At 35.6% G+C, this 22,361-nt stretch overlaps 1 protein-coding gene across 1 annotated transcript in view; it reads left to right on the plus strand.

Moving 5' to 3' along the window:
• Positions 1–22,361, plus strand: part of LOC145291933 (growth hormone-regulated TBC protein 1-A-like) — a 56,470-nt gene that overhangs the window by 25,912 nt on the left and 8,197 nt on the right. The window contains exons 2-7 of the mRNA XM_080137851.1: positions 10,996–11,150; positions 15,392–15,438; positions 17,344–17,455; positions 18,796–18,923; positions 20,196–20,292; positions 21,879–21,942. Coding sequence (XP_079993977.1) covers positions 10,996–11,150; positions 15,392–15,438; positions 17,344–17,455; positions 18,796–18,923; positions 20,196–20,292; positions 21,879–21,942 — 603 coding nt within the window. The remainder of the gene's footprint in view (positions 1–10,995; positions 11,151–15,391; positions 15,439–17,343; positions 17,456–18,795; positions 18,924–20,195; positions 20,293–21,878; positions 21,943–22,361) is intronic.

Raw genomic sequence — 22,361 nt, forward strand, 5'->3', positions numbered from 1 at the left:
ATTGGGATTTACATGTTGGGCAAAATAAAATTTAAAAAAAAAATTATTTCATTTATTTATTTATTTGCATCAACAGTTTACAAGGATTGCTACTGAGGTGTTTTTATTTAAAGAAATCAAATCCAACTCTTATTTTAAAAGCATTACCTTCACCTTAGAACAAGCCTTAGCCTTAGAACAAAGTGTCTGTTGCATGGTCCCGGGCTTAGGTAGAAGCAATCTTGGATGACGATAGAATAAATTTAAGAATTTGATATATACTTGATATAGATTAAACTATGATACTTGACTTTTGCGTTTTAAACTTTAAAAATGATTTTATAAAATCGATAGGTTCTCTACAGTGCAATGTAGACTATAATATATTTTGGACTACATCACTAGAGTTTGAAATGATTTTGATTGGTTGGAAAATATTTTGAATTCCTATGTTTCTGTAAAATTTAATTGCTTTAGTAGTAAATTCCAACAAAACGGAGAAAGAAAAAGGGTAGCAATTAAAGACATTTGTTTTTAGGGTTCATTGGAATCGCTTTTCAATCATAGTATAAGTCAAACACAATTTTATATTAAAACAATTATCATCGAAAACAATCACTATCCAACTTATTTTGAAATATTTTAAAGCAATAATCATATGACACATTTTAAAATATCTGCAGACGTTTTAACACATTAAAAAATATCTACAGACGTTTTAACACATTAAAAAATATCTACAGACGTTTTAACGCATTAAAAAATATCTACAGACGTTTTAACACATTAAAAAATATCTACAGACGTTTTAACACATTAAAAAATATCTACAGACGTTTTAACACATTAAAAAATATCTACAGACGTTTTAACACATTAAAAAATATCTACAGACGTTTTAACACATTAAAAAATATCTACAGACGTTTTAACACATTAAAAAATATCTGCAGACGTTTCCAGATTTTTGAAGGGAAAGCAAATTCCAACGATTGGAGAAATAGTATAACCATTAGAGCCATTTGCATTTTTATACAATTCGTCATTAGTCTGAGGCAGATAACTCCATTTTGTTCCTTTTTTCAGATGAGAATCTGGGATGCTAAATCCAATGCAACTTTGGGGAATTGCTTTTTTTTTTTTTTTTTTTATGAAGAAAACGCAACTTTAAGGAATTGTAAGAAAAGATAATGATAATTGCAGAAGAATTGTAGTTTTTATCAAACCAAATATTTTATTAAAAAAAAAAAAATAATAAGGATGGAAACATTAAATAGTCGCATCTTTTTCTTACAATTCCTTGAAGTTGCATTTTCTTGAGGAAAAAAAAAAGTAGTCAAAAAAAGCAATACTGTACGGAGCAACAAAATGTTTGTTAATATTACATTTAAATTTCTGCAGGTTAGTACAGTCATGGAAGTAGGAAACAGGGAGGAATTCCAAAGCAGCAGCTTGAAGAAAGAAACTATTAAAGTAGAAGGCTTTCCGGTATCTAGGGACATCAACAGTGAAGGGGTGGGATTTTGCTGCTTGTCAGGTTGGTCAAGAGTATGTACTTTGATGGGGGGGGCATAAGTGCTATGAGTTCATCAGAGCATGTTCCATTAAAGTACTTGTAAAACGGGCACAGGGATGCGACGTTGTGACGATGGGACAGAGCTTGGAGCTTGGCCAATAGTATGGGACCTATTAGATTGGAAATTTTTTTGGGGGTGGGTGGGGGGAACCCAGTTTAAGATTGATAAGACTAGTGGCAGATGTACTTGTCCAGATGTAGCAACAATACTTCATGCATGGCTGAATTGTGGCTTTGTAAAGATATATAGGGTACTCTCTGGTATGATTTTTTTTATTATTATTATTGTACAGTGAGCCATTGTATTTGCAGCAACCTTTGCAATGTCCTCAATGTATTTATTCCAATTCATGTTGACGTTCCCTAATATTGCTCTTGTCATGGCTGCGTACATATATTTTGCTGTGAAATCAGGTTTTGTCTTTCTCTTTCTTGATGCTAATAATATGGAAAAAAAATTGATATAAAAATAAAAATTGCTGTCGATATTATTGACCTGCCATTAACATCTGTGTACAACATTAAACTTTTAAACTAGAAAACTTTGTATACTTTAAAAAAAAAAAAAACGAAGACGAGTCGTTTTAAATATCAAAGTTTAACAGATTTTTCACATCTATTGAATTTTCTGTATCGATGACATACTCACTGGAATGCACACAGTTTCCATTTGTATTAGTTTGTGTTTTGGGGCCCAGATCTCGGTTAAAATATTATCTTAGTGTGTACATATCAGGGTTAAAGAGGCAGAGTTATAAGGGCCAGCTCTGACTCCTTGCATTTAAAAATATCTCCAATTTATTATATTGCCTGTTCTTTCTATGGAGATTAAAAATCTGACTACGACTCCTGGCAATCTTGCGAGTCTGGCCGTGCAACTCCTGGCAATCTTGCGAGTCTGGCCGTGCAACTCCTGGCAATCTTGCGAGTCTGGCCGTGCAACTCCTGGCAATCTTGCGAGTCTGGCCGTGCAACTCCTGGCAATCTTGCGAGTCTGGCCGTGCAACTCCTGGCAATCTTGCGAGTCTGGCCGTGCAACTCCTGGCAATCTTGCGAGTCTGGCCGTGCAACTCCTGGCAATCTTGCGAGTCTGGCCGTGCAACTCTGCACATTTTCTACATTGTGAATAATTGCATAGCATTTGGAGTTGTATTTAGAGTAAATCACTATCTATATTTCTATCTGTCTGCAGAATGGTCTCTATCAAACTACTCTGTCAAGTTTTGGTCTACAGACTTGAAATTTGATATATGAGGTGTTTGAATCTGTGGAATAATCGATTTTGTTTTTAACTTGAAAAATAGCTGGTAAGGGGTCAAAATTGAAAAAATGGTTACTTGACTGGCGTAATTCAACATAATGCTCTATGCATATGCAAATGTATATTTATACATTTAACTGCATCAATTTGTCAAGTTTTGATAATCAGATGGCAAAGAATATCGGTGGAGAGCTAAACGTTTTTGTTTTTACTCTATGGCACCCAAGTTAAATATATATTTTTGAAATATGCCTTTATCCGCTGCACAATGGGCTCATCTCTACGGTTCCAGGTGAGCATTGTCTGAAGATAGCGGTTTCAATCCAAGTAAAGCAAGCCAGAAAATTAGTTGGACAAAATATGGTGAGAGAACAACTATGGAAGGCAGTGATTACTGGGGATACAGTTACAAGACTCAGCATTCCTATCTGGTCATGGTTAATCACATGAAGAAGGCCTGAAAATGAGTTGGCCGAAATGTAGTGAAATAACAACTATGAAGAAAAATGAATACACATAAAGTTTTATTTAGCTTTTAATTTTCATCTTTTATTTCCTATATATATCAGATCGACAAGAAAGTTCTTGCGGTTTTTTACTTTTAAATTCATCTCGGCTCAAACATTTATTTATTGAAATAAACACCATCAGAATCAAGAAACTTTTACGAACACAAAACAAGTGTATTTATGCCAGTAATGTAAACCTCTTGCATTTTGGTGGCAATGAAGTCGCTGTAGGAGTTTTGATATCACGTTTTCTTTTTTTTTTTTTTTTTTTTTTTTTTTTTTTTTTTTTTTTTTTGGCAAAGAAGTCACCACTTATCAAGGCCCGGAGGCCACTCCAGGATAAGGGTTAATGAGTGTACGGTAGTCAATGAGAAAGTGTAGTAGTAATTGTTAGTGGGAATTTGATAAATTGGATTACTTAAGGGGATAGCTCATCAAGAACTTGTTCACATTGGACTTGAAGATGACTACATTGTAGTCAGTTGGGAAGTAGGAAAACAAATGTTCCACAGGCATGCAATTCTAAGAAAGAAGCTTTGTTCATGGAATCTACGTTTATGTTTAGGCACAGATAAAGAGTGGGGGAAATTATTGATTGTGGTTTCAGCTAAACGAGTATTTTTCATAAAAGTAAGGCAAGGGAGGACTATAGATTGGAGCTTAGATGAGCACTTGCCATAAAAATAACGATAAAGCAGAGACAGGCTTGCAACGTCTCTTCTGTGGGAAAGAGGTTGCAGAGAAAAGAAAAGGGACTCCCCCACTAGGCCACAAAGTCTATTTTGAATTCTATCAAGGTAGGATAAGCTGCTTCTAGCAGCTCCTGCCAAGATGTGACAACAGCACTCCATCCTTGGATGTACTTGGCTGTTGTACAGGTAGAGAATTGCATCAGCAGCAAGATATTTATTGGAGTGGTAGAATAATCCCACGATTTTTCCAGCAGCCTTAGCAATGGATTTGATGTACGTGTTCCATCTCCGATCAGAGTAAAGGTCAGACCTAGAAGCTTATCAAAGTATGGAGCCTTCCTGAGATGAGAGCCATTTATTTCAATTGATACCAGACGGGGATCAGAGCCTTGATGATGGAAAAATAGAAGGTTGGTTTTAGATGCATTAAAATTAACCAGCCACCTCTTTCCCCATTGCATCACGTGATCAAGATCAAAGCAGAGACAATCAGAAAACTTTGTCGCTTACTGCCTTTGAAGTGTTGCCATAAATATCTACAAATGATATTAGGATGTGATTTGGGACATCATTGCTGTAGATCGAGAGTTGGACCCAAGATGGACCCCTGAAGGACTCCAGCATTAATACTGAGAGCTTCTGATTTCTGCCCATCACTCACTACTCTTATGAAACTATAAGAGAGAAATGATTTAATAATTGAAAAGACATTTCCAACTATACCATAGCTGGAGATCTTGTGAAGTAGACCTTTGTCATACTCTATCAAAGGCTTTTGATATGTCAAGGGCAATTGTTCTAGAAAGGAAGCCTCTGTCGAGAGCTTTTCTAATCCTATGAGATATAACTGTCAGCACATCTGCTGTAAATCTAGCAGAACGGAAGCCATATTGCAAGTCACTGAGATTATTTTTGCTGAGGTGGTTGACTATTTCTGTTTAACACAGATTCTAGCAACTAACTCATGACACACAGGAGACTAATTGCTTCATATTGAAAGGGAGAAAATTGATCACCTGGATTTTTACAGGACATACTGATGAGACTTACCAGGGTGTTGCAAAGCATTTCTCCTTAAGATAACACTTAAACAGCTTTGTAAGTATGGGAGCTAGTTCTGGTTGAAGCTTTTCGAGCACTATAATAGTTATGCTGTCAGGGCCAGTTGCTTTAGTGGAATCGGGGTTTTTGGTTAGCTTGGTAACATCACGTACAGATATTTATATATCACATAGCGTGTTTTCTGATACAGGAGTTCTTGGCAAAGAGTTTGGCTTTGTCTAATGCTGACGAGATTACCTCGGGTCTATTGATGATGGTTGGGATAGAGCACACGCTTTTGTTCAGGATCTTGTTGATCTCCGTCCAAATTATTTTGATAACGATTGAACACATATACTCTAGCCCCAATACTCTGGTGCGAATACGCGACAAGATGAGTTGTCAGGCCATGTAAACGCACAAATATATGTACTTTACATAGCATGTCACACAGGAGAAAATATAGGGGGTTGGCAGCCCTGATCGTCTAGGGTAGAATTAGCTGCAAAGTTTTTGGCAAAGAGTCAGACTTTGTCTGATGCTGACAAGATTACCTCCGATGATAGTTGGGATAGAGCATACACTTCTATTCAGGATCCTTTTTGTTATTTGCCAAAATTGGTGGGAACCAAGCTGCTGCTCAGCTACTTTGGTCTTGACAAACTGAACATATCTCTCATGTTCTTTATTCTTTTACAGTGGTTGCTGGCAATCCTGAAAACGGCTTCAATCTCAGTACATCTATTACGTTGGAAGCAATGGAATAGTGATTTCTGTGTTCAATGCCAGCAGCGCATTCTGGAGAGAACCACTGCTGGCTGTTAGGTTTTTGCTGGAATTTTTTGGAGGGTATGAAGCGGTCAATTACCTACAATTAACCATCTCATCAGGATACATTCTTTTTAAGCATGGAACACGGAGGTAGATCTGATATAAATGTACGGAAGCTATTCCAATCAGCCATAGAGTATTTATATACTCTATTATTTTGTTTATATCTTAACTGAGACGGCCAAGTGGTCAGAAGATCTCAATGGGGACAGAATGGAAGATGAACAAGTTGTGAGAAAAATCTTGGAGACTTGCATACTGACCGTCAGTTTCAGCCACATGAGTGGGTTTGCTTAGATATTTGAAGTATTTCTCATTAAAAAAGTTGTTGAGATGCTTGAAAACGTGGTAGTTAGTAGGTGAGAGGTCTTGAGAGTATGGCAAATGAGGCAGTTTGATAGCCAAATTCGTTCAGCTTCTGTAGGATCGGTTTAATATTTAATAGCGTGTAGTCAGGTATTGTCATGGAGGAGACTTGCACCTTTTCTGTTGACTAATGCTGGGTATTGTTGTCGAAGTTTCTGATGCATTTCATCCATTCATTGATATATCATCAATTTGCTATTCAATGCCGTAATGGTTTCCTCTGCATTCAAAAAGTGTAATGGATGACCGATCACAGACCACGAAACAATCATCATGACCTTCTTTTTGGTGCAACCCTGGCTTCAGGAAGTGTTAGGGAGCTTGTCAGCATCTAACTACTGAGCTGAGCGTCGCTGGTTGTTGTAAAGAACCCACTTTCTATAATAGGTCACAACTCGGTCAAGAGACAGGTCGTTCTTGTTGAGTAAAAGAAGAGATGACATTTCATAATGGCGTTTCTTTTGATTGTCGTTCAATTCGTGAGGCACCCATTTATCAAGTTTTCTGTATTTCAAATATCTTTCAAATAAATTGTTGTATACATTACGTCTATTTTAGAAGAAAGTTTGACCTTTACTCCTGATCTGAAATGGAACACGTACATCAAATCTGTTGCCAGGGACACTGGGAAAATGGTGGGATCCTTCTACCACTCCAGAAGATACCTCACTACTGATGCAATTCTCTATCTGTATAAAAGCCAAGTACGCCCAAGGATGGAGTACTGCTGCCACATCTGGGCAGGAGCTGCTAAAAACAGCCTATCCTGCCTTGACAGAGTACAAAATAGACTTCGTGGCTTAGTGGGTGATGCCCTTTTCTCTATCCTGCAACCTCTCTCCCACAGGAGAGACGTTGCGAGCCTGTCTTTGTTTTATCGTTATTACCATGGCAGGTGCTCGTCTGCGCTCCAATCCCTCGTCCCCCCTCGCCAATCTTTCACGAGAAACACCCGTCTGGCTGAAACTACTGTCAATAATTTTCCCCACTCTTTATCTGCGCCTAAATCTAAATGTAGATTCCATGAGCAAAGCTTCTTTCTTAGAACTGCACGCCAGTGGAACTCTCTGCCGCTTGCCTGCTTCCCACCTGACTACAACTTGGACGTCTTCAAGTCCAACATAAACAAACTCCTGACAAACCGCCCCCTTAAGTAAGACACTCTATCAAAACCCCTAATACTAATGATTCCTACAATACTATCTCATTGATTACTGTACATGCAATAACCCTTATCCCTGAGTGGCCTTCGGGCCTTGATAAGTGGTGACCCCCCCCCCCATGTAAAAATAAAAAAAAAAAAGTTCTCAAACAGTTGTGCATGGATTGCTTTCAACTAATCTCTTAATTGATCGTTGTCAACATCCAATGGTTGACCACTGCGCTCATCATCTTAAAGACTCTCATTACCGTCATAAAATTTCTTAAGCAATCATTATGCTGTGTGTTCAGTAGTGGTTCCTGAGCTTTGTTGATATCTCAAACTGTTTCAGCAGCTTTTCATCCTAGCGTGAATTGAAATAAGAAAATTGTACGAATTTGCTTTTTTTTCCATCTAGTATTCAATGTTCTGAAAAGACCTAATTGTTTAAAAACAATTGTAATTTAAAGAGTTAGATAGGGCAAAAAACGCTCTTTAAATCTATATATATAAAAGCGAAAATGTATGTATGTGTGTTCGCTTTTTGTGTATGTCTACAAAAGGCTTTTTTGGCCGTGATTCTCAGTTGGCTCGCTCCTTAAAACTTTTTATATGCTGTCTAAATAATAATAGCTGCGACCAGAGTCGTAGATATCTTTAATTTACCTGACTTTTACAAGCTATTTTCGAGATATTTTTTGATCGCCGCGTAGCAGGGAAAACAGAAACTGGCTTCCAGCACAAAACTAGGTCAAACATAACGCGACTTAACGTTCTCGCACCTGTTACTTTCGCTTTATAAACTTCAACTTAACACACTTATCAGTTCATCTATTCCCGTGGCCGAGATGGTTAGGTCGCAAGGTTTTTTTTTCATTTCCTTTCCACCTACACGTCAAAGGTTCGGGGTTCAAGCCTATCTTTCTACTAAAACTTTTTTTTTTTCTTTTACACCTCCAAACACCCGGCCAACGTTTTTTTTTTTTTTAAACAGTGTTGTTTTCATCTACCCCCCCCCCCAACACACACACACACGCCTCCAAACACCCGGGCAACGTCAGGTACACCCCTCCCCCACCCCGCTAGTAATATATAAAGTAAAGATATAACGAAAACTTATTTGAAATCCAAATTAAAAATTCTACAAGAACTTTCTCGTCACCCTAATATATAATAGAAATTAAAGTTTTAAAGAGTACGTTGCGCCATAATGAATCATAACACAATATTCACAATATTACATGGCAAAAAAGGTAAATAAAAAAAAACAAAAACAATTCGACTAAAAGATTAAAAACAAAAAAACAAACAAACATGAGATACCTGTCGACTGACTGACACGACACCTCTTCAAGAGTGAAATAACTGATAACGTTTAGAATAAATAGTTACATAAAGTTGCTGTTAGAGCTGAAGGGAGAGAAAAAAAAAAAAAAAATCGTGAGAAAGAGTTAAAGTGGAAAAAACAAATTTTCATTTCCTCGTCAACACTTCCGCATTCCTTTGTGAAAAGGTGCGAACAACCTTATCTAAAAATAACGCAAATCAGAGCATTGGGTGTGAGAGTGTTTGAGATTATTATTATCACATAAGAATGACAAAGTTTATCCAAGCAACCAGCGGTCTGTCTCCCTACACTAATTTAACACATTAACGACCGTCTCAATTTGACATCTGGAGTCATATATTTTCTTTTTTTTTTTTTCTTCTTTTCTAATGATTCCAAAAGTTACATTTTGGTTCAATATATATAATAATCAAGAGAATTTGCTCTATAATAATTAATACGAAATCTATATAAATTAAAATATCATATTTTAGCATATTTTATGACCAGGCAATGACAGTGGTGTGAGAAAAAAACAATGTATTATTAATTCACTAGCATTGCCTGGTCATAAAATATGCTAAAATATGTCAAGTTTAAAGTAGTTGAGCAGAAGCTTGGTTCTCACTAGTTTCGGAGTCCTGAACAGGAGTGTATCCTCTATCCCTACCACCGTCAATGGACCTAAGGTAATTTCGTCAGCATCTGAAAAAGCAAAGCTTTTTTCGAATCAAGGCCGCCTACCCCTCCCCCTTTGACTGAAAATGCACTATGCATCCTGCAAATATGTGTACAATGTTGCCAAACTTATCAAAAACCTTGATTCCAGTAAAGCAACTGAACCTGACGGCATTCAAGTCATAGTGCTCAAAAAGCTTCAACTGGAACTAGCTCCCATACTTACAAAGCTGTTTAAACATTGCCTTAAGAAGAGATGCTTCCCAACACCCTGGAAAACTTCATCAGTCTGAACCATGTTTAAAAATTTCTCAGATCGGTCATCTCCCTCTTAGTACAGATCAATCAGTCTTCTGTGCATCATAAGTTGCTGGAATCTGTGATAAACAGAAGTGGTCAACCACCTCAGCAAAAAATTACCTGCTCAGCGACATGCAATATGGTTTCAGTTCTGCTAGATCTACAGCTTATGTACTAACTGTTATATTACACAGGATTAGTGAATTTCTCAATGGAGATTTGTCTCTATAGCAATAGCTCTTGACATAGTAAAGGCTTTTGATACAATATGGCATAAAGGTCTACTTCACAAGATCACCAGCTATTGAATAGCTGGAAATGTCCTCTCAATTATAAAATCCTTTCTCTCATAGGCTCATAAGAGTAGTCGTTGATGGGCAGAAATCAGAGACTTATAGTATTAATACTGGCGTCTCTCAAGGTTTTATCCTGAGCCGAACTCTCTTTCTGATCTTCGTCAATAATTTACCAAATCACATTCTTGAATCATTGGTAGACATGTAGATGAAACCACAATCTATGGCACCACTTCAAAGGTTAGCAATGATTAAGATTTTTCTGATTCTCTCTCTCTTCTGATCTTGAGAAAATGGTGCAATGGGGGAAAAGGTGGCTGGTTAATTTTAATACATGGGAAACTAAGCTTCTCCCCTTTCATCATAATCGCTCTGATTCGACCCCCATCATGTCCTAATTGAAATGAATGGCTATCGTCTTGGGGAAGCTCCATGTCTTGACAAGCTTTTTGGACTGACCTTCACTCCTGATCTGAAATGGAACGCATACGTCAAATCTGTTGCCAAGATTGCTGGCAAAATGGTTGAGTCACTCTTTCGCTCCAGTAAGTATCTCAATGCTGATGCAATACTCTATCTGTATCACAGCTAGGTACATCCTAAAATGGAGTATTGTTACCACATCTGGGCAAATCAACAGTAGGTTCTTTAATAAGACAGGGGTGCGTTCGGGATGAATGTTTAGAGCACAATTGAACCATGATATTTGACTTTTGCATTTTAAACTTTAATTCATGCCATTTTATAAAAATAATTTTATAAAATCAACAGTACATTCTCTACAGTGCAATGTAAACTAGTCACTTTGAGTAAGCATATGTAAATTCCTTCTGGTGCAAATCAATCAATTTGAAAGAAGTATTGGACATGTGAAACATTCATTGATCCTCATTCAATCCTGGGCAACATCGGATCTCCCTGCTAGTGCAGTGCTAAATCAGTCATTATTTGTATGTATTTGATTCAGACCAATACCATGTTTCTTCTTCTCATTTTAGCTATGTCGATAATTATGGGTTTGAAATGGAGGACGACTTCAACCCAACGCTGTACAATGAGTTCATTACCAATTATACTCCAGTCTTAAAACGGAGATCACAGAGGTGGGATTTGGAAATGCGCAACGCAACGAAGGTCAAGCATAACAGAAAAAGTAAGTAATGTCCACCAAACTTTGTATGCAAGATTTGCTAGTTCTCTGCTTTTGAAGACAATTTGGCTTTTTATACTTTTAAACTAACATTCGAGTAATTCACAGAAAAATGGTTGTGGGAATATTGTATGTTATAAAGAATTTTTCAATGGACATCACTTCAGAAAATGTTTTTGAAGATTCAGAATTTTTTTTCAGGGGATTCAACACTTATCAAGGTCTAGAGTTAAGGGTTAACAAGTAAACATTATGATAAACAGTAATGGTGGAAATTGCATAGACATTGATTATTTATGAGGACAACTCGAGAAGAACTTGTTTACGTTGGACTTGAAAACGATCATGTTAGTTGATTTTGCTCTGAGGACTAAGATTTCAAGCAATTCATGATGAGGAATAAGGGAGTTAAATGAGTCTTGTCTTATCAAAGAATGACTTCCTGTCTGCTTCCCCCCACATGATCATGATATCTTCATCGTTAGCTGATAATTATGTATACATTTTTTTTTTTTTTTTTTACAAGGTAGTCACCAACTATCAAGGCCTGGAAGCCACTCGGGGATAAGGGTTATTGCGTGTACAGTACGTTAGTATTGGAGATTTGATAAAGTGTCTTACTTAAGGGAGCGGTTCATCAGGAATTTGTTTATATTGGACTTAAATATATCCAGATTGTAGTCAGGTGGGAAACAGGCAACCGGAACAGAGTTCCACAGGCGTGCACTTCTAAGAAAGAAGCTTTGTTCATGGAATCTACGTTTTGATTTTGGTACAGATAAGGAGTGGGGAAAATTTTTGACAGTGGTTTCAGCTAGACGGGTGTTTATTGTGAAAGATTGGCGAGGGGGGGGGGCCAGAGATTGGAGCTCAGACGAGCAACCTGCCATGGTAGTAACGATAAAACAAAGACAGGCTCACAACGTCTCTCCTGTGGGAGGAAGGTTGCAAGGAAGAGAAAAGGGCATCACCCACAAAGCCTATTTTGTACTCTGACATGCAGAAGGATGGAATACTGTTGCCATATCTGGGCAGGAGCTGCTAAAAACAGCCTATCCTGCCTTGGCAGAGTACAAAATAGACTTTGTGGCTTAGTGGGGGATGCCCTTTTCTCTACCCTGCAACCTCTCTCCCACAGAAGAGACGTTGCGAGCCTATCCTTGTTTTATCGTTATTTCCATGGTAGGTGCTCATCTGAACTCCAATCTCTGGTCCCCCCTAGCCAATCTTTCACAAAAAACACCCGTCTAGCTGAATCCACTGTGAAAAATTTCCCCCACTCTATATCTGTGCCTAAATCAAAACGCGGATTCCATGAACAAAGCTTCTTTCTTAGAACTGCACGCCTGTGGACTGGAACTCTGTTCCGTCTGCCTGCTTCCCACCGGACTACAACTTGGATGTCTTCAAGTCCAACGTTAACAAATTCCTAATGAACCGCCCCCTTAAGTAAACACCTCATCAAATCTCCACACTAACGTAATGTACTTGCAATAACCCTTATCCCTGAGTGGCTTCCGGGCCTTGATAAGTGGTGATCACTGTGTAAAAAAAAAAAAAAATAAAAATAAAAAGTTCAAGTGTAATGTGAACATACATCTTGCTGCTCCACTTCTACACAGCACCCTTGCAACTTATGTGCCCAATAGTAGCCCTCTACATCAAGGTGGTACTGTGCCTTGTTTGGGGTGAAATTGTAATATATATATATATATATATATATTAAACTTTTCATTTTCTCACTTAATATGTTCTATTTTTATCAGTTTATTTTATTTTAAACTTGTAACAATCCCACGAAGTGAATGGGTCAGTCATTTCCTTTTTCCATCGACTGAGTTTAATATTTCTCATATGTCACACCATATTACATTTGTGATGGAAAAAAAAATCCTATGGGTGCGGCCATCTTGGATCCTGATATAATTTCTGATAACAATCATCTTATGGGCAAAAATATGAACTTGGAAAATGTTTCCGAAATTGTTACAATAAACAGGAAGTTAATTGTGATTTGCAAATTGTAAACTTTTAACAATTCTTTCACCTACTTTATCTCTATTAATAAAACTTGCCGATGAGAATGCTACTACCCCGAAAAGGGGAGTTAATGCCTGTGAGAATCGTATAATGCCTGGGAAGATTGTATAATGATGAACAAACATGTATTACACTACTCCTCCAAAAAGAGAAGGTAATGCCTGGGAGAATAGTCTCATTATAATAGAATTACACTATCCCTTCCCATTACTGAATTAATAAAACAGTACAATTACGAGAAGTCAATATATAATTCAAGTAGTGACATTAATTTATATCTATTTATAATAGGAGTATAAGTAAAGGTATTAATGTTGTGGGGAACAGATTCTACACTTTGATCTTAGCCAAAATGTTTTTGTGAAAGTTAAGAAAAAATGACAATTATATGAAAATAAGGTACTCATCTAGATCCATATCCAGACGTAACTCGGCGTTTGCACGGCTTTCCACCCCCCGGAACATGACGTCAACAGCCGGTTAAGCCGAGCGTTTCTGATGAAAGCCTAACAAAAAAAGAAAAAAAACCTACCGTAATTGTTAAGTTTTATTAACTGTAAAGGAAATGTTATAACAAGCAAATAGTAGTTCAATGAAAGTGTAGGTGGCTTGGTCGACATTCACCAATGCCTGGTATCACAGTTGTGATGTGAGCATAGGTAAATGTTTCCCAATCTCTAACAAAATAATAAAAAAGTTGTCAGAAACAGCATTAAGGCGAAGACGATTTTAAAAGTTGAATATATGACTTTTATTTAACAAAAAAAAGAAATGTTTGTAACTTTTTTTATGGTTGCTAGGACTCTATATTATAACTTTAATGAAAAGCAGGAGAAAGAAATCTTTCTCTGACTGAGGCAAAATGAAAGAAGGGTAAATGTTAAGTCTTGCTGATCTGGCACTTCCATGATGCGTGACACGCACGAAACGATGTTGGTTGTTTTACGTCGGACCCGACAGTTGGTGATTACAGCATGCTGGTTCGACTTCAACTGATTGGTTTTGGCTCGAAGTATTCATTTTTATAAGTTTCAAACCGGCTCCAACGACAGAAAAAATATTTTTGAAATATGCTTTCTTTGTAATTCGATTGGATGAAAGAAAACATCTTTGTCACGTGTTGTGCTTTCAGCAACGTTGGCGAAACAAGACAAGTTTTAGTTTTTATGATTGGGGAAAATTGCATGGGTGTAGACAACAATTGAAATTTTCCTTGTACAACCACTTTTAATATTTGTGGTGAGTCGCTACAAAAGTTTTTAAGGATTTTTTTTTTTTTTTTTTTTTACAAAACAAACTTTCAAGGATTTTATTTATTTATTTTTTATAAGAAAACGTTCAAAGGAACACTTATTTTTTGTCAGAGAAATAAATTCAGGGAAATTTTTAAAACAAGCATAAAACAAAGCGTTCTCCACAAGTTTTACCAGGGTATTTTCTTTTTATTTTTTTAACAACCTTTCACAACTGTGGAATTAGTAAAGCCATTCTTAACATGGGGAGATTGGGAGTGCCTATTCCAAAAGCCATTCTTAATATGGAGGTTGGAGGCGTTTATTCCGAAAGCATGGAGAGTTTGCGGAATAGAGACCCCCCCCAACCTCCCCATGTTAAGAACGGCTTTACTAATTCCTCAGTTGTGAAAAAAAATGACTGGCAGGATTACTCCATGTTCAATGAGAAACCTTTCCAAATTATTGTCTGCTCTTCTGATTGTATGCACGTGCGTCAAGTTGAAAATGACCGTGTGGCATTGTAATTGGCTCAGCTTTATATTGCATCAAACAGCAGAACCGAAGCTGTTGACGTCATGTTTCGAGGGAAAGCCAAATGAACAGAGTAATGTATGGATCAATGTATGCTTCAGTACCAAAAGAATTTCTTAAAAACATTAACCTTTCGTTGAACTACTATTTGTTTGTTATAACATTTTCTTTATAGTTAATAAGACTTAATTACGGTAAGTTTTTCTTTTCTTGTTATGCTTTCATTAGCTATGCTCGGCTTAATTCGGCTGTTGATATGATGTTCCGGGGGAAAGCCAAGTGAGCGCTGCATTACGCCTGGATCATATCTGCATGAGTATCGAAAATAATTCTGATCCAATTAAATTATTTTTTTTTTGGAATACAATTGAATGTTTTTTGTTTTTGTTTTTTTTTAATAATGACTTTGCTTTTATTTCTATCTTTTTTTTTTTTCAGTGAAACGTTTTTGTCGTAAAGGAATACCAACCGAATACAGAGCACTTGTAAGTAGCAAAAACAACTAAAAAATTAGTATCTTGCACACTTTTTTTTTTTTTCTTTTAATAAAATCTCCTATAAAATAAAATGACTGCAGAAATTCTCCTCTGGACTAAAATATCGTAGGTTTTCAACAACATATACCACATACAAATTCGATACATCTAGACTAATAGTTATTATATCGTGTAGCTTTCGTCCACCATTTTATACACATTCAGCAATGATATTTAAATGCAACGCCATCACAATCACACAATCTTTAGAAGAAGTTCCTATTTTTCTCTCTAATTATTTAGTCCTACCAATACTCCCAGTTGTCACTGGAACAAATTCTACACTTTCCACAGATTCTGTGCTTTCACCTCCCATAACTGGCTAATAAAAACATAGACCTAACATAATCTACACAGTTTCAATTCATAAATAATAACGGCTTCCGTGCCAAACTCTGTCCATTCTGATTGGCTGAGTTCTGATAATTCTCATATTCTGGAATCCAATTCTATGTTTCATAAATAAATGGTTACTAAAATTACAATATGGCGTCACTAATAGACATATTACTTCGTACTGCATCAAGTTCGTTTCATGCTTACGTCATTACTGTCGTATGTGTGTGTGGCCATTTGCTATAAACATTAACAAGTGTCAAAGTATTGTATATCCACAAGAATTGTGAACATAAACAAAAAACCCATGCGTTGCTAATGATTCTTATTATAGTCCATGCATGTGTGTTTGCATGCATGTGTTAAAAACAAAAACTATTGTTGTTAAAACAATTGCAAAAAAAAATAATAAATGTAAACATTACAGTATGCAACTTTTCGTGAGATAAATTAATATATATTTATTCAATAAATTTACAGTAGATTTTTTTTATTGTAGTTTTTCTAATACAGACTGAGCCACAGCAACGCGTGGTTGGGTACAGCTAGTTTCTAATTTATATATTTAAAAATTAGTATCCTCCATACTTTTTTTTTTTTACAAATTTAAAAAAAATATATTAAAAAATATGCAGGATCCACTTCTAAACTAAATCTATCATTATGACTATTGGAACAATTTTAAGGAGTGAATATCTATAATATGGCTATATTTAGTTTGTATTTTGTCTCAAGAAGAAAAAAGGAGGAGAAAGGATGGGTGGAGTTCTTTGTGAAAATTCAGATGCCTCCAATATTTGTGACATTTCTGCTTCCTGTAACTTCTTTGCAAAGGATGATACAGACATTTGCTTCTTATATTATAGACTAGTAGGGATACCCGATGTAATCCATAGCAGAAATGCAGCATTTCCATGAAAACTTATTTCGTTATCTCTCTATCCCCCCCCTCCCCCTCCATCCAAACGTTGTGAAAATAACACTCAAGATAAGAACAGTAAACATAGATACTACACAGGGGATCAAGCATATTTCTTTCTTTCCAGAGGTTAACAAGATATACCTGAAGAAGGTCAAAGATTACATCAACCGAAACGTTGTTGAAATAACACTTATGCTAAGAATAGTAGCTGAAATAATCCGAATAATGCAAATTTATTTTACTTGAAACCAAAGATCATAACCGTGGCTGGAAACTTTTTCATCACCCTAGCACGTTCCTGTTATTTGTGGCAATCCAGTATATATGTTATCTAGGTTGAAAGTCACCTTAGACAAACATTCACACAGTGTATAGATGAAATATCTTTTGTCTTTTTACATGACCTGTTGCACTTTTCTTTTTTTTATCAATAAATTGATTAAAACAAAAAGAATCGCTTTCACATGAAACATGTTAAAATAAGAGCCACGTGGACTTCAGAAAATGTACTTGGTTCGTTGCACTTTGCTATTTTTTTGTCCAATAAAATTGATTTTTCTCTTTTAAACACATTTTCTTTATATTTTTCCCTTCAGGCATGGATGACACTGACCAATGCAGATTCTAAATTGAAAACGTCTCCCAATCTTTTTCGAGAATTGCTTGCAAAATCCCTTGACCCTGCTGTAGAAGAAGCCATCCGATTAGGTATAAACATCTTTTTATTTTATTTTATTTATTAGTAATTAGGCGATTCCAATATTTTTATTGATTCTGATAAAATTCCCGTTTCCAATCCAATTACTGATTCCGATTCTTGTAAAACATCTCCATACTGAGCTATAGAACCCCATGTAATATTTGCGTATACTTTTGTAAACATAAAAATATGCTTGTGTGTGGTGCTGCAGGTGCAACTAACAAGGTCGACACGAAAGCAAAGAGATAACGGCAACAGCAAAGAAAAATGACATTCATTTAAAGATGATGGATATTGTGTTTTATTTACAGAGAATCAAAATGGTAAATTGTAGATAATGGAGATTGTATAATCAGGATCAGTTTGGGTGAGACAGCGTCGATCACTCAAAACCGGTAGTTGAATGTCAATGGGCACTGGAACCGGTAGCTGAACCTCAATGGGGAACTGAAATGGATAGCCAGACGTCAGTGGGTACTGGAACAGGTAGTTGGACGTCAGTGGGTACCGATTACAATCTGATTACTGATTCCGATTCTCTTAACACCGCTAAATATTGAGTTGTTTTTTATTTTTGCATGTATTTTAAAAAATTTTTTGCATATATTTTTTCAACTGTAAAGATATCCTTGTATGTGTGTGTAGAAGGTTTTTTTAGTTCAATTTCCACAATATTTTTATTTCTCTAAAGAACGAGAAAGGTAAATGTAACTTCAAATAATGTCCCAATTATTTCTTTTTCTCTAAAATATTTGGATTCAAATCCAAATATTTGTAATCAGAATATTTCTGAAAAAAAATTAAATCATCCTGTCATGAGACTTGATTTGAAGTTAGATTTACTTTTCTCTTTCTTCAGAAAAATAAAAATATTGGAGCAGTTGAACTCCCCCACCCTCCATAAAAAAAAACAAAAAAACTATTCTTGATATGTAGTTAAGAGTATTTTCTTCCTATTTTCAGTAATGTGCACATATTTTCGCTGGGAGGGAGGTGGGGGCATCTATAGATTTTACTTTCACTGGTAAAATTCGAAATCAATAAATATTTATCATTTAGTACCAGTGATAGAGAATGATGTGTTAACAAACGCAAAACAATTTAAAGGAACAATTTTTTTTTTTTTTTTTTTTTTTTTTTTTGGGGGAATTCAAAATCACGCATTTTTTTCCGATTCCTGATTTCGTTTAATTGTCCCAACACTATTATTTAATTTTATCACGCAATTAAGTAATGTGATGTTCACGTGCTTTCAATGTTTCGTTTGTGTTTCTTTTTCTGATGTAATGTTAACTGTACGCAACACAGTAATATAATTTAATAATCTAATTTATTTTTCTTTTACTAGATCTCCATCGAACATTCCCAGATAACATCCATTTTAGAAATTCCGACGATAGTCAAATGCTCCAGACGTCACTTTACAACATTCTGAAGTGTAATGCCTTGAAAAATCCTCAGGTCGGATATTGTCAGGTGAATGCATTTGGATTATTTTATTTTTGAAATTTTTTTGATGAAAATTCGTAATACATATTATTTTGACTATTTGGACTACTGTTCTTATCCTGAGCGTTATTTTCACAACCTTTTCATGTTGGGGGAAGATGGAGGGATAAAGCAATAGAAGTTTTCTTAGAAATGTTACTTTTGCTATTGGTTAGGGTTATCAAAAGAAAATGTCTGTGTTTGTAAGTCTTGCTAAAACTTGACAAATTTCAATTTTATAAATTGATGTAACCCCGGAAAAATAATTAAAATGAAAAATAAAAGAAGCTCCATTCTTTGAGGGTCAAATGGTGATTACATCATTTATTGTTCCTATTTACTTGTCTCCCCACGAGGGTAGAGTTAGACACAAGGTCGGTTCTTAATGTGGAGAAAATCCAGTTCCCCAAAAAGGGGCACTTGGAATAGAAACAAAAATAAAAAATTGTCTCAGTCATGAAGGATTTCTCTTCCACTGACCGAGGACAGAAAAGTTGAAGTGTAGCGTCAGAACAGATACTACATTATGATCTTGGCGCGAAGACCAATGTTTATATCATTTATTGTTCTTATTCACTTGTCTCACCACAAGAGCAGAGTTAGACACAAGATTGATTTTTTTTTTTTTTATACTGTAGAGAAAATCCAGTTCCCCAAAAAAGGGACACTCTGGATAGGAACAAAAATAAAAATTGCCTCAATCTAGAAGGATTTCTCCTCCACTGATGGAGGTCAGAAAAGGTGAAGTATAGCATCAGAACAGATACTGCACTTTGATCACAGCCAAAAAGGCTGTGATTTTTAATGTTCCTATTTACAATGCCTCCCCACGGGACAGAGTTAGACACCAGGGTCGTTTTTTAACGTGGAGAAAAGGAAAAAAAAATAAAAATTGTCTCAGTCGTGAAGGATTTCTCCTCCATTGACAGAGAACAAGAAATTGAAATGCAGCATCTGAAGAACAGATACTACACTGTGATCTTATCCCGAAATGTTATGTAAAGGAAGTAACTCTGATGTTTTTTACATGATTACTCTTCGAATGACTGGTATCGGCTTTTTATAGCCCTGAGACGAAATTACTTTTGACGTAGGTAGACTCGACTTAGACGTTGGCATACAAACATTATCGTTTCTGCACATGCTCTTTACAAAGACAAACTATTGTATTTGATTTTTTGCTTAATCTTTTTGCGTTTATCTTTACCGGATTTTCTCCCAACATTTTCTTCATATGTTTATAACTTTTGTCTTTTACAGGGTCTAAACTTTGTGACGGGGTTACTCCTTTTAATTGTAAAAAATGAAGAGCAAATCTTTTGGTTAATGCAAGTTTTAATAACAGAAATCCTTCCAGGTAAGGAAATCAAATTTTACTTTTACTAAGAAGAATAAAGCTAAATGGATCAACCCTTGTTGTCGAATACTCTGAGATGAAAGAAACAGCACCACTTCTTTCTCTGGGTTGCTCCACTTACTCTTGATTCTTATCTTGAAATGCTGAATGTTTGAAGTAGCATAAAGTACCATTTTTGAAACTTTGGATTGAACCCTACCTTATGTCACCAATGAAATTTGGTTGCTGTCCAGAATAAAAAAAAAAACATCTATGATGTATGTAACCTGAAAAACGAAAATATTATATTTACAAAAATCACAAATTGATCAAGTTGTTGTTAAAATGTTTTTGACTACTAATGAGGGTATAACCCCAATGATTTGGACAATCTTATTTATAGCTACGCATTAGGACAATCAACCAATGAGAAGCCTCCGACCTCATTATAAAAATATTGAATTTTGGATTCAAGTCCATTTACTGTCAACCTCCATTTTGAAACGACTGAACCACTGCTGATCTGGACTACATTGATTCTTCGCCAATCTAATGCTGCCATCTTTATTCTAAAGAATTATTCGAGATCGTGACTGCAGTGATTCTTCGCCAATTTGATTTACTGCCGCCATCTTTGTTCAACATAATGGCTCAACACTTTACAGTTGTTTTATTTTTAAATAAGAAAAACAAATACGAGTAATTGAAGAATGACTGTCTTGTTTGTAATTTTGAAAACCATCTTAAAATAACAAAGGGAGATAACTCAACGTAATTCAAACTTGCTAGATTTATGTATTAATGTATATGAATTCCTATTAATCACTTAAAAATTATTTTGTTTTTAAGGGAAGGAATTTTTAAGACTACTTGATCAGTTTATGTGACTTTTGGAATATGATATTTTCGTTTTGTCATGGATAAGTACATCATACAGATTCTTCATTTTTGTTTTTTAATATAGGGTGAATTCTGGACGAGAACTAAATTGTCAATAAAATTCACAATTTCTTCTGCAATCCAATCCTGTTTATTACATCTGACTTGTCCACCAAGTTTCAGTTATTTATATTAAACAGTCTTTGTTTTATTGGCATTATATGATTTATAAGGGCACTTTTGTGAATGTCTCCTCAATAGAAAGTCGTATTCAGATGTACTTGCTATGTAAAAGTGCACATTTAGAACATTTTATCGAATGGATAAAAAACAGACTGCTGGATTTTCATGACAGAATCTGAAGTTAATTTATACAAAATATGATTGGATTGACAAAAAAGAGTGCATTTAAGTTGTGACTGAAAAAAAAAAGATTTTTTTATTTCATATAGAAAACATTATTTCTTTGAAAATATTAGAAAATCAAATTTTATGAAATATTTTAAATGTTTAAAAATCTTTTCTTTTTTTTTTTTCTGAGATTGTCAGTGTAAGACACCCTTTTCAAAGAAGACTGTTTTATTTAAGATTTTTTTCTGGTGGTTTTCTTAGGGGTCAGCCCCTTGTGGAGAGAGAAAAGACTACATCTCGTTGTTGTATATGAATGAAATGTAAGAAAATTGGTTCAGTTGATATTTTTTTTCAAGAGAATCTGTTTAATTTTTCAGATTTTTATAATCAAAATATGAAAGCGCTGAAAGCAGAACAAGAATTATTGGGACAAATTGTAAAGTAAGTTTTCATTATACATTCCAGCAATTAACCTAACCATCTTGCATCTTGTATTTGCTAGAACAGATACATTGAGAGCATTGCCAAGGCTGATGAAAAGGTGGGCTCTCTCTACCATGCTAGAAAGTTACTTACACCTGAAAGTATCCTGTATCTTTATAATGCCACCATTCACCCATGTATAGAGTACTGTTGTCACATTTGGGCTGGTGCATCTGCTACCAGTTTCAAAAGCGTCACCAAACTAAACTCATCGAGGTTTCAACCTTTTGCATCTCTCTACCTGTTCTACAAGTATTTTAATAGTGAATGCTCTGACGAACTACAAGCCCTTGTACCCCTTTGACGTAAATACCCCCGATAAACCTGACAAGCAGCAAAATCCCACCCCTACACAGTAGAGATCTCTAGATGTAAGA

Source organism: Euprymna scolopes, chromosome 13 (assembly GCF_053919585.1).
Source record: "Euprymna scolopes isolate OS-2025 chromosome 13, ASM5391958v1, whole genome shotgun sequence".
Taxonomy (NCBI): domain Eukaryota; kingdom Metazoa; phylum Mollusca; class Cephalopoda; order Sepiida; family Sepiolidae; genus Euprymna; species Euprymna scolopes.